At 47.4% G+C, this 12,619-nt stretch overlaps 1 protein-coding gene across 2 annotated transcripts in view; it reads left to right on the forward strand.

Annotated features, from left to right (window-relative positions):
- PCNX2 (pecanex 2) overlaps positions 1-12,619 on the forward strand; it is a 186,896-nt gene that overhangs the window by 130,826 nt on the left and 43,451 nt on the right. For both annotated transcript variants that reach the window (XM_053913245.2, XM_024561815.4), the window contains exon 24: positions 11,531-11,589. In XM_053913245.2, coding sequence (XP_053769220.1) covers positions 11,531-11,589 — 59 coding nt within the window. The remainder of the gene's footprint in view (positions 1-11,530; positions 11,590-12,619) is intronic.

The raw sequence follows: 12,619 nt of genomic DNA on the forward strand, positions 1-12,619 counted from the left end.
AGTGGCGGACCTGGAGATTGAGCCTGCCCCGCTCCCTGGGCCCTTCATCCCATGTTCCTTCACTGCCTTGGATCTTTTCACCTGGAATTCCAGGCCTGCCGCAGGTGCTGTTATGTCTGCGGAACTAAATGGCGAACTTGGTACCATCCCGCTGCCTTGCTGACCGAAGAGAAAGCTCTCACACTCGCGTGTTCCCAGGGGAAAGGTTTGACACCTCAGGTGTGAAGATGAGCGATTATGCAAATGTATTCCGCAAGGCTGCCGCTTTGGAGGAACTCCAGGCGTCGAGTTTTTCAAATACCACCGGTTTGAGCTTATTACTCATTATGCCATGGTGCATAATTTTACTCCGGGCCTGTTACACCGTGCTGCTGAGCCGTTAGAGAATTTGAAAAGTGCTGAGTAGTGAAGCTGACCGTGCACCTGCAGGAAGGAGTCCGGCCTGCCCACCTGCTTCCCGGCTGTCGGTGCTGCTGACTCCACACGTCAAGGTCACCCCTGAGCGCGGCTTTGTGACTGAGTCAGGTCGAGGGATGGTGCCGGTGTGTGAGTCCGGGAGGGCAGGGGACAGGGGAGAGTTGTCACTTTTCCAGCTTGTAGGGAAGTGTGGGAGATGGGTTTGGTTTATTCTAAACACCGGACGGCAGGAAGCATTCAGCTGTTTAACCTGCGTTGTCTCGAACCCTTGCACAGAGCAGCTCAAGCGGACACCTGGCAGGGGCTTGTTGGGCTCACGGGATGCACTTTAAAGGTTCTTCCCTGTGATGGGCCACATGCTCTGTGCATGTTCCGGCCACGTTCTCCCCATTACTGAGAGAGTCGGCTCGGGGAAGGCCACTTTGGGTTCGGGGGCTCTCGGTAAAATCATGCCTTAGCCTTCTAGATATCGGGTGGGGCTTCTTGTGTCCTGTTTCCCAGAGCGTCTTCCCAAGACTGACTTTAGCTTGACGCAGTGGAAGCCAAGCTTGGCCCAGGCTTCCCGTGTGCTTGCCGCTGCGTGGTCCACAGTGGTCTGGCTGGTCGGTGAAATTAGTGTATGACGTGAAAGCAGGAAGACGTCCGCGTTTCCTCGTCCTCTGTCTCTGGCAGCATTCTGCCATCGCCGGCGCCCTTCTGCGTCTGGATTGCCGTCTGCCTTTCCGTAAACACAGTGGAGTCGGCGGAGGCTCCCCTTCAAGAGTGTTTAAATAAAAAACGACCAGTGATGGAATAATAGTCACTAATAATAATGAGAAAAAATAATACCTGGTAAAAATAAGGACAATAGAAGGCATTGTATTTCTTTTCTATTTTGCTATGGCTTACTATGTTACCTTTTAACAATTGAAGGTTGTAGAGCTGGCACTTTTTTCCCTAGAGAGAAGGAAGGCTTTGGAGAGAGGCCTACTTTGAGTGTGGGGAGAGAGGAAGGCGAGAAAGTTCTTAGTGAATTTTAAAGGAAATTGTTTGTGTAGAAAATGAAGATTTTTAAGATCCTGATTTTAAGAGCAATCCAAAACGATCGAATCCTAGCTTTCTAGACAAAGTTATCATTGATACAGGAGAGCCACGCGGGAACCTGGTAGGTTTCTCACCGCTGTCAAAGGGCGGGTTTGGGGACAGGCCGGGGCGACCGGAGGGCACCGGTGAACCTGTTGACCGCTGGCCCTGTGCTCCTGGGACCAGGATTCAACACAATCTAGTTTAGAATTTGAAAACTCATTTCGAAACTTACTGTCAGAATAAAAAGACACTATTCCTTTTTCCACATTAAAAAATATCTATTCCCAGCTAGACTGATGTAGCGATAGCAGAAATAGTTTCTTTTTACCCAGTGTCATCTGCCCTTCCCTCAAGGGACTGGCCTGTCACAGGCTAAAGCGATTCTTTATTTCATCTGCAGTGAGCGGTCATAAGCACGGCTCCGTATTTAAATTTCCTACCAAAAACCCTGTTCTGTCTTTAGTTGCCTTTTTATGCACTCAGAAAGCAGGGTATCGGAAGAATTAAGTGATTCTCTCCTGTGTACCCCTCAAATAATGTAATAAATTACAAACTAAGAAACAGAAATTAGGTTTAAATACAAAGTTACAGGGCCCCTGCCTTACCGTTCGCGTAACGTTGCCGGGCCGAATTCTTTGGCAGAGGGTCCGCCATCATCAGAAACCGCAAACAGGAGATGCCACGCTTGCACATGAGCTGTTTCCTCGTTAATAATTTTAGTCGGTGTAACTGATTTGATTGACGAGGTGCCTCGAGACGGTTGGAGAACTGGGAGCATCATCTTTAGTGGAGCGTGGTGTGTAACAGACTTCAAGATCAAATGCAAGCAAAGCCCAGTGTTGCACTTCGGGAGTGAACAAAACAGAGGAAAAGGGGAAGTCCGTCTCGGCGGAAATGTTGCTGGTGTGGTTTTATGAAACGCCACATCCCCGGATGACAAAACTGCGCCGGGTATGAATGGCTTCGCGTTTGCAGAGTTTGTCTTCTCACCTTGCGAAGGTCTCTCCTGAGACAAGTGGCCGTGAAAACGGAAGGGCCCGAGGTAACTCGTGGGGACTGAGCATGTCGCTGAGTCACTGCACGGGGAGCTGCCTTTCCACGGTCAGGGACGGGCGGGCGTTTCTTTTGCTGTGGATGGGGCTCTTCCTGACCCAAACTCTGCGCGTACCACTGGTAACTCATAAAAAAAAATGTCTTCATCCCCAGGAGAAATTTCACCCACACGCTAAATAAAACCCTGCCAAGTAATGACGCTGGATCTCTTTGTACCAGAAAGGTAGAGCACCCCGAAGTCGAAACCTTCAATCAGGCGTGTTAGAGGTGGGGAAACAGCGGCAGAGCCTGTGAACTTAATCCTTGCGAATCAGTTATAACTCCATCTCCACGTACGCAATTCCCCGTTCGGCTGACTCTGCCCAACTGCGTGCAACTTGAATTTTGTATTACTATTTTTATCACTTGCATATGCAGAAAGAGGAGGCACATTTTCACCCCTTCAATATTAATGACGTTCCAGTGAATGAATACTTGGACTTCATGTTCTGTATTTGAAATGTGGGATCGTCTTGGATTTTTTTTTTTTTTTTTGGCTGAGATAGAAGCAATGCCAATTTGAGATGTAGGCAAGTTAGGATCAGAGATGAGAATCGCTCATGAATGCGTTACAGTCACTAAATTCAGACCTACTATTAGCTGTGGAGACTTTTTAATGAATTATTTTTAGCTAATTATAGATTCACATGCAGGTGAGAGGAACCGTGCAAAGGTGTCCCCCATACGTCCTTTACACATGTAACAGGTGTTAACATCTTGCAAAACCATCCCAACCTTGATGCTGACACAGCCAAGATTTCCCTCGCCCCACAGACCCCTCCTGCCGCCCTTTTACAAGCAGCCCTCATCCTTCCTGGCCCCACCCCCGCCTAAATCCTGTCCATCTCTACTCCGTCCCTATAATCTTGTCATTTTAAGAACGTTTCATAAAAGGAAGCACACGGTGTCTAACCTGCTTGGATTGGCTCACTCACCGTAATTCCTTTGTTCCGAAAACCTCCTTCATTGCTCGTTGAAGCACTTTGTGATCGTCGTCAAATAACACTCCCTGTCACCAGTGTTGGGGTCTGTGCGTTGTCTTCTATCAGTTAGTTTGAGATCTTCCTGTTCTGTATAACGACAAGTAATTTTATGCTAATAATAACGACATTCTGGGTATTCCGTTATGAGCCTCTGGGTATTATTTAACCCTTCGGTGTCATCTGGCTCTCCGACACCGCCCTGGCAGGAGACAGGAGACCATGGTTTTGTTACTTCTGAGTGGGGTTAGAGGTCCAAGTTCCCCACTTGGCCGCTGGTCACATTGAGATGGGGGGAGTTGCCCACTCTGCACTAAGCCCTCCTGGCTCCATCCCAGCAGGCCGAGAAGGGGCGCCCCATTACTGCCTGGTGGGAGGAAGCCCCGTTCCCTGCTCAGCCTTTGCTGGTGTGGGGAGGGGTGGTGAGGGGTGGTGGCAAGTTGGGATGGAGAGGTTGTTGTCTAAAAGTTTTCTGTCTAGGTAGCCTGCCCCTTCCTGATGCTTAGGCTGGAAACTAAGTAAGGTTCTGTTGCAGCTTCTGTTGTTGTTTTTGGTTTGTTTTAGGGTTTTTTGTTTGTTTTGCATTTGCTGCTGCTGTTGGCATCTCTGGGCGCCAGTGTCTGGGATATGTGAGGCAACAGTAAAACTCGGGCAACCGACCTCAGCGCCCCTCCTTGCGTCCCGCCGTCCTTAGATACTCCGCCTTCTTCCCATCACCTTTTAGACAGTGTTTTCACTACATGTCCGATCCAAGGTCTTGGTCATGCTTAGTGGAGAAATAGGGATAGTATCAACGAGTTCCACCTTTCGGAAAGAATACAACAAACCTGCATTTATTCATTGATGTACTCATGCTTAGCTCCTGCTATTGCATATTCATATGGTGAGCACGTTGTCATAACAACATGGCATGGCGGGGTACCAGTGAACCGGGTACTCTCTCACCACGGGCCTCAAACAGGCTTTCAAGGGGTGGACCTTCGCAGTCACGTGCGTGGTCAGGAGAATCGCTGCATGGTGGCCTCTGAGCACACAAGGGTTCACAGAGAGGCCTAGAAATCGGACGCACAGGCAGGCGGAACACAGTGCTCTCACTGGGTACGTTTTATAGCTTCTGTGCAGAGAGCCGAGCAGACCAGAGAAGAGCTGAGGGGATACAAACGAAGGAAAAGGTTGGTTCCAGGTCCTCCATGCTCGGGTCCTCGTGCAGAGGGCAGGGGAAGCTTGGCAGGCTTCGAGAGCATGAGATGAAGAAAGCAGAGCTGAATTCAGTTCTTACAGCTAAAAACGCATTGTATAACTGTAGTGTTTTTTCCCTTTGGGAAACGGGCTCAGAAATTTTTAGTTCTAGAGATACAGCAGATTAGAGAAAGCTTAACACCGTTACTCCTGTTAGCAGCGCCCAGGAATGATAGAGAGCGAAGTTTGTTCAGTCCCTGTGGGAGCGCAGCCAGAAAGCCAGGAGATTCCCAGGGACCAGAAAAAGAGAGGGAGCAGCAAACAGCAGGTCTGCGGCTGCTGTCCGGGAAGGTGGCCAGGGTTGCAGGTCTGGCTCGGCCGGCCTTGAGATGTGGCAACCCCTGCCAGCCTAGGTGGTGAGCCTTCCAGAGGCAGGGAGTTTGAACTGAGACCTCCTCATTGAGCTTCCCACTCAGGGAGGGAGCGAATGCCCAACACGGGCACACGACAGGGAGGGTCGACCCGTCAGCCAGAGACCGGACGGGAGCCAGTCTCTGCTGCGAATGTGCCACGTGTGAATCCAAGTGACGCTGCCCGCGTCTGGAAATCCTCCAGTTGAGAAAGCAGCATGAAAGCTGTGCTAGTCTCCAAAGCCCCCAGAGCAACTGACGGAAGCACATGGAAGATTGTTTTCAAGGGACAGACCTTCACGGAACCCACAGCTCGACCCCCACTGGCATGAGCACTCAGTCTGATCCTACAGAACACAGAGAAGAACATTCTTCGTGAGCAAACAGCATAACCGACAGATTTAGACCCTCCAAAGCTCCAGATAATTAGACAATCAAATTGGACATAAATTTAGAATGAAAAGTCATATAAAAAGAAAGAAAACCATAAGGTCAAGATACTATGAAAAAATGACAAATAGAGCTTATAAAAATAAATTTATATAGTCGCTAGATGTATACTATAACACATAAGTTAAATAATGAATTAAACACAACTTGACTAGGAAGTATTCTAAGAAAATTGGCCAGAATGCAACAGAGGAAGGTAAAGATCCGGGAACTATTTCAGGAAGGAGAAGAGACATGGAAAACAGGATGAGAGATGCCAACCAGGAATCTAGAAGGAGTTTCTGGAAGAAGGCACAGAACAAATTGGGAGAAACATAATTTCAAGAGAAAATAATACGAATTTTTAAAAATTGATGAATGACACGGATCCTTAGGCTTGGTAATCAAACAAGTCAGGACTGTAATAAACTAAAATAAACCCACATTTCCACACATAGCAGTGAAGTTTCAGGGGACTTCCACACGACAGTGGCGTGCACACGGGCGTGCTCCTACCTCCCACGTGAGTACATGTGCTGTCTCCTCCCGCCTCTCCCCTTCTTCATTCCAGCTCTCTTCCTCTTCATTTCCCTTCCCCTTTCTCCTTCTGTTTTTGTGAATCATTCTTGCTAGAGTTTTTATCTTCTTACCTATGGGTAGTTATCGAAGAACTGATTCCGTGTGTTTAATAGTTACAGGTATATTCCTCTCTTTTCTTTCTTCATGAGTTCGTTTTAGTATGTTATACTTTTATAGGAAATCATCTATTTTATTTTTTAAATTTATTGCAACAAAGTAGTTTGTGATATTGTCTTATGATTTATGCCTTTATAATATTTTCTTGATGACTTTATAATCAGACCACAGTGCAATGTGCTCAGGATTCAAAGAAACAATAAAATTAGATAATGACATAAACTGTGATGACGGAATATAATCAAAGACATCTGTTTGGACACCAAATGCGGAGACCAGCTGAAACACGTTGACCCGGAAAAGCTGAAAATAAGAGAATGGGTGAAAACGTTACGCAAACGCAAACAAAGCAGAGGTTGTGGTTTCATATTAAAGGCAGATGAATTGGGGTGAAAATCATTAGGATCAAGAACATTTATAACAGGAAAGGCCAAAATTCACAGTGATGATACAACCTATAAATGTTATCTCTTAAGTCAGAAAAACTCACAAAGAAAAAATGAAAGGAACTTAGATAAGAAGTAGAATCCCAGTAGCGGCCAAGCGAGTGACGAAAACTCGAGGAGAGATACAGAGGACCAAGTAACGTAGTGGATGTAGCTCTGATGTGTATCACAGAATGTACAGAAACGTCCGTGTAGACAGTGGAATGGGCCCTTTCTAGTGCCCGTGGAATAGTGAGGCACACTGAGTATACAGGACGGAGCAAAAACAGTTTCCAGGTATTTGCCTGGAAAACAGTACAATAATTATTAAGTAATAATACCACAGTGAGCTCTGCTTTGTGTACTCACAACTGTAAACCTATTTTTGCCCTGGCCTATATATTAGGCAATTAAAAAGAATCCCCTCTGCCTGTGAGCCACAGGGTTGCCAGTTCGATTCCCAGTCTGGCACGTGCCTGGGTTGTGGGTCAGGTCCCCAGTTGGGGGTACACGAGAGGCAACCACATATTAATGTTTGTCTCCCTCTCTTTCTCCCTCCCTCTCTCTAATAGTAAATAAATAAAATCTTGTTTAAATCGCCCCTCTTTTCATAATTCCTCCTGGTTAAATTTTTTGTAGTGACGTGAGGTAATCAAGGCCAACCTTTCCTGCTGAGGGCAGTAAAGAAAAATGGATAAAACAAAGAAAAAAGCAACAACTTTCTTAAACCCTGTAAGGTACTAAGGAACTCAGTCCAAAATTCAGGAGAAGGTAAACACCCATTTCCACCCGAAGAGCATCCGCTGGCCTGGAAGAAGGAACAGCCGAGCTGAACTGCGCTTTGTGGCCGCACAGGGCAGGTCTGAAGAAAGCCGAAGCCTGGCCCATCAATGGTGGCCGTGTCGACGACATCCCACCTTCGATTTGGGATTCCAAACAACTACCCCCTAAGGCTCCAGGGATCCAGATGCTCCTGAGGCTGGAGGTCCTTAGGCAATCTCTCTTAATGCCTAGTCGTCCTGAAGGGCATGGTGACTCGGCAGCCAGACCAGCACCATTGGCCTTGGGAGCACTGATGTGCTTGTCAGAGGCAGCAAAAACCGAAGGTGAAAAACAAACCCGATGAACCTTGTGTATATGTTCGACTTAAATGGTGACGGCATTTTTCTGTTTCGGCTTTGTCTCCTCGTTGTCCAGATTTCACTAGGATGGTCCTGCCCCAGGAATAGAACTACTGTCCATTCATAACTCCATCTTGGGGTTGCCAGCGAACAGGCACCCATCAGAGTTCTCACTCCCGCCTGTCACACTTCCCCATCAAAAAATGGGAGTAATTTTGCCTGGCCGGGTAGCTCAGTTGGTTAGAGCATCGTCCCAGTACGCCAAGGTTGTGGGTTCGATCCCCAGTCAGAATCGACCAATGAGTGCATAAATAAGTGGAACAACAAATCAATGTTTCTCTCTCTCCCTCTCTTTCTTTCTCTCTAAAAAAATTAATTAAAAAGTTGTTTTAAAAATGAGAATACTTCACTAGCAACCATCTGTGTGAGCTGACAAATGGGAATTTGAAACAATATAATTAAACAAGTTACTGTTAAATTGTGTACATTCCTCAGATGAAACCACGTAAGAGAGGTGTTTGCCTTGAAGAGATGGATCAGGAGCGGGGAAAGCAAAGTTTGTGGGGTGGGGGGAAGGAGCTTTCCTGTCTGCATTCGTACTAACATGCGGGAGGGATGCGTGTGCCAGGTGGCTGGTGAGAAGGGTGCGTGCAGCGGCGCCCCTGACACGGACCAGTGCGCTGCAGCCCCTGCCGTCGGGGACTGAGATGTCAGCCCCCATTGTCTCTTTGAGCAGCAGAATTGACGTTCATGCAATAGGACAGTCAAGGCAGAAATCCAATTACTGAGCTAATTAGCACCTTTGAGTGGTAAGCACCAAATTTACAGGAGGCAAGCCCTGGGGAAAGGCTCAAGCCCCCCAGTATGGCTGACAGGTCACCCTCTTAGAGAGGGCAGGGCAGAGCGGGAGGCCCTGGGGTGTGCAGGCAACGAAGCTCAGTTATCGCTCAGGAGAATTTAGCACTCTGCCTTACACAGCCTTTCGGAAAGATAGCTTTCCAGTTCACATCAGTTTAGAAGGTGTTCGAACTCCCTGAGGAGTTTGGTAAATGACTTTCTTTTGGCTCAATCCCACTTTAGAAATTGTTTATTCCACTGCTGAAAATTCCATTTGTCCGAGGTCTTAAGGTGAAATTAAAATTCCACTTAGGGACTAACTATGTCGACGTGGGATTTTGGCCTTCATTAAAGAGAATTTTGTTGTTTGCTTCATTTTCTGCCACCCTGGGCTCTTTTATTTTCAAAGCTGATCTGCGGGTATTTCGAGAGACAAGGAAGCGGTAACAGGGCGGCATGCTGGGGTTGACGGTCCCCGAGTTGTCACAGATGCTTCTTGTCTCTAACCCGGTCAGAGCCTTCCCCGCAGGGCTCAGTCAGAGGGTCCGAGATGCTTCTCAAATATCCACAACGTATGAGGAAGGAGAATACTTTTGTCTGCAAGTCAAACTTTTCCGTTTATTCAAATTACAGTTGCATCCAGGTATCTTTTTGTTCATCATCCCCCGAGGGTGTGTTTATGGATTTTAGAGAGAGAAGAAGGGACCGAGAGAGAGAAACATGGATGTGAGAGACAAACATCTACTGGTTGCCTCCCGTGTGATCCCGATCGGGATCAAACCCTCAACCTAACCACGTGCCCTGACAAAGGACCAAACCCACACCATTTTGGTCTACGGGACGACGCCCCAACCAGTGGAGCCACCTGACCAGGGTCCATCTAGGTATCTTTATAATCTGTTCTGATTTCCCAGAGACAAATTCACAAAAGAACTGTGCATTCAGAGGTCTCTTCTTAAGCACCATTACCCAAAAGTGTTTGTCCTTTGTTAAATCATACACTTGTATCAACAACCAGGTTTAAATGTAATCTAGTGGCAGCCACTGTCCTGTCTTCTTAGCAACTATGATGAGAGAAGAAACTTCAGGATCAGCCTGACCTTGGAATGTGCATTTATTCATTCGGCAAATACTTACTGAGTGACGGCAGTGTGCCAGCTGTGAGCCAACAGCTTGCCCTCCTGCTACGTAGGGTCTGCTGTCAGGGGCAGGGAAAATCAAACAATCACGCAACGAAATGTATGGCCTGGTACAGAGTAAAGGTCCAGGGTCCGCCTATCTGGGTTCGAAGCCTGGCCCTGCCACCTGTTAGCTCTGTGACCTTGGGCGCTTCACCTAACCTCATTGTATCTCCGTGAGAAATACCTACTTCCTTCCCCATGAGAAATACCTACTTCCAAAGGTAGCTGTGAGGGTATAATGAGTTAATACATGTAAACTACTCACACAAGTAAGAGCTACTTACTGCATTATAATTAGACATCTAATAATAATTAGATGTACTTAACTAATAGGCATAATGATAAATAGGCATAATTAGACATATAATCATGTCATCATTGTTAGCGGTATCAACCACGACAAGAGGCACGGTGTGTGAAAGCGCACGTGGTCTCCCCAGGAGCAGGCACCGGGGAAGGTGTCCCCGGGGAAGCGAGCCGTGAGCTGGGCTGAAGGGTGAGAGGAGCCAGGGAGGAAAGGAGGGCGGGGCTGGAGAGGGAGTAGAGCACCAGGCAGCTGGGCAGGAGGCGGAGGAGGGAGAGGTGCCAGGAGTAGGTCACACGGAAAAAGAAGGCCGGTGAGGTTGGAGCAGAGAAAGCAAAGGGCTGAGGGACAGCAGGGGCAGGGGACGGGCATGTGAAGATCGGGTTTTTGACAATTATTACAGGACCCTCCCTATGTCCAAACTTGTGTATAACCCTTGTTCAATGATCTATTTCTAGGGGAAGCCCTTTTTTAATGGCTTCGGTTTAGCCATGTGGAATTGCTGTTTTTATAGGTCATTACTAGCTGAATATTGTCCACTTCATGTGGACGGCATCACTTTGACATGTCATCCTTCAGAGGATGGCGAGCTGCCACTCACCTGAACTCAGAGCCCTGGTCAGGCACAGGCTGTCTGATTAGAGCAGTCTATGGCCCTTAGAAGGGGTTGGGGGACAGGGGAACTTCAAGGGCTGGTGAAGTTTGAGACACCAGTGGGGTGACCCCATCGGCACAGGCAGTGATGTGGAGAGACCATTGTTGAGAGACGGTCACCCTTTACCGGGTGGCTCCAGGAAGCAAGGGGCCCCCACGGATTGGCCGGCTTACCAAAGCTGTGAACTGAGGTGAGTTGTCACAGCTGGAGAGGTTCGAACCTGGTTCTGGTGGCCACTTGTTACCATGGCTACCTACAATCCGTCTTCTAAGTTGGTGAGAGCTGTGTTTATTTGTGTGGTTCAACCTGAGACAGGCCTGTAAGAATCCCCCCAACTCCTGAAAGCAAGTGGTGGAGATGTGGCCCACCCGCCGTGATTTTCTGGAATCGGTTTGAAAAGAAAGCGCCTGCGTGTGCCCCGCTGTCCCGTTCTGACGGTGAGGGACAGTCCGCTGGCAGTTCCAGGGCCTGTGTGTAGTTTTTGGGCCCGGCGCTCCAAATCGATGAGACACAAGACCGTTCCCCCTCATCGTGGGAATGCTTCCTCTCTTCCCTCCACGTGTTTCTGCGCGTGTCCCTCTCTTCTGTACCACGAGACCCCCCTCTTTGCAGCCGCCGTCCCCCTGTGCTGCATGTGAGCTGCATGTCCCCTGCCTTTCCCACTCACACGCTGACGCTGTAAACCCGCTGCTTACTCGGGATCCGACCCTGACTTCTCACCATTTTCTGGCCCTTCCAGCACAAAGCGCATGGATAATTCCAACACGAGACTGGCGGTCCAAATTGAAAAGGATCCAGGTAAGAAGTTACCTTTCTTCTCTTTCATTAAAACTATGCATTTTGTTACGTAGAAATCCAGAAAAGGAGTCAAGTCTTCCTTTAAGTTACTGTGGAGACAACATATGTCTTGGTAAATACGCTCACCGTAAAGATAACTGTAAGTGCGCTCGGCAAGCTTATCCATATGGTTTAGAATGGATTCGTCTGTTGTTTAGAATTGATTCAGGCATTGAGCGCAGAAGGAAAAGGACTCATGGACGTGGACTACCGTGTGGTGATTTCGGGGGTGGGTGGAGGTGGAAGAGGGTATAAGGGGGATAAATAGCAATGGAAAAAACAACAGTAAAAATAAATTTAAAAAATAAAAATAAAAAATATGCATGCACACACAAGCATGCAGAAAGAATTGATTCAGTACCGAATGCCTGTGTTCATGAAGACGTGTTTATTTTTCTGTGACAGACGTCAAATACAGACTAGAAACCTTGGTCTTTTAGGAAAATTTGTTTGGAAAAACATCAGTCGGGTAGGGCGTTGGCTTGTCCGTGAAGGCAAGCCATTCCACGGTCCAAGATCTAGGATCCAGAAGTGTTCAGAAATTTCATTCACTTATGTGATGGAAGCATTTCCCTGCTGGAGAATTACTTTACTTTTTTCTTTCTATGATCTGTCTAATTTTTCATCATTCTACCTCTTTTTTTCCCCTCATATCAGAATGCAAATTTTAACTCCTCTATTTTTATCCACCTCACTGTCCCCAAGTGGCAGAAATCTTGTTTAGGAAGAATTGTGTCGCGCTAATTACCTGTATCCGAATTGCGTGTACAGGATTAATTTGAAGTCATCAGTTGAAATTGGAACATACCTGGAGAGACAGATCTGTTTTCTTGTTGACCTTTTTGTCAGTAGAACGTGCAGACGCTGCAAACATCTCTCAAGTGGAGCTGTGGGACTCGACGACATTGCAGGGCCATTGATACCAGGCATATGGACAATGCCATAGGTGCACCGTGCCTTTAATTATTCATAATTTTGTCATGTTTTAATC

Source organism: Desmodus rotundus, chromosome 10, assembly GCF_022682495.2.
Source record: "Desmodus rotundus isolate HL8 chromosome 10, HLdesRot8A.1, whole genome shotgun sequence".
Classification (NCBI taxonomy): domain Eukaryota; kingdom Metazoa; phylum Chordata; class Mammalia; order Chiroptera; family Phyllostomidae; genus Desmodus; species Desmodus rotundus.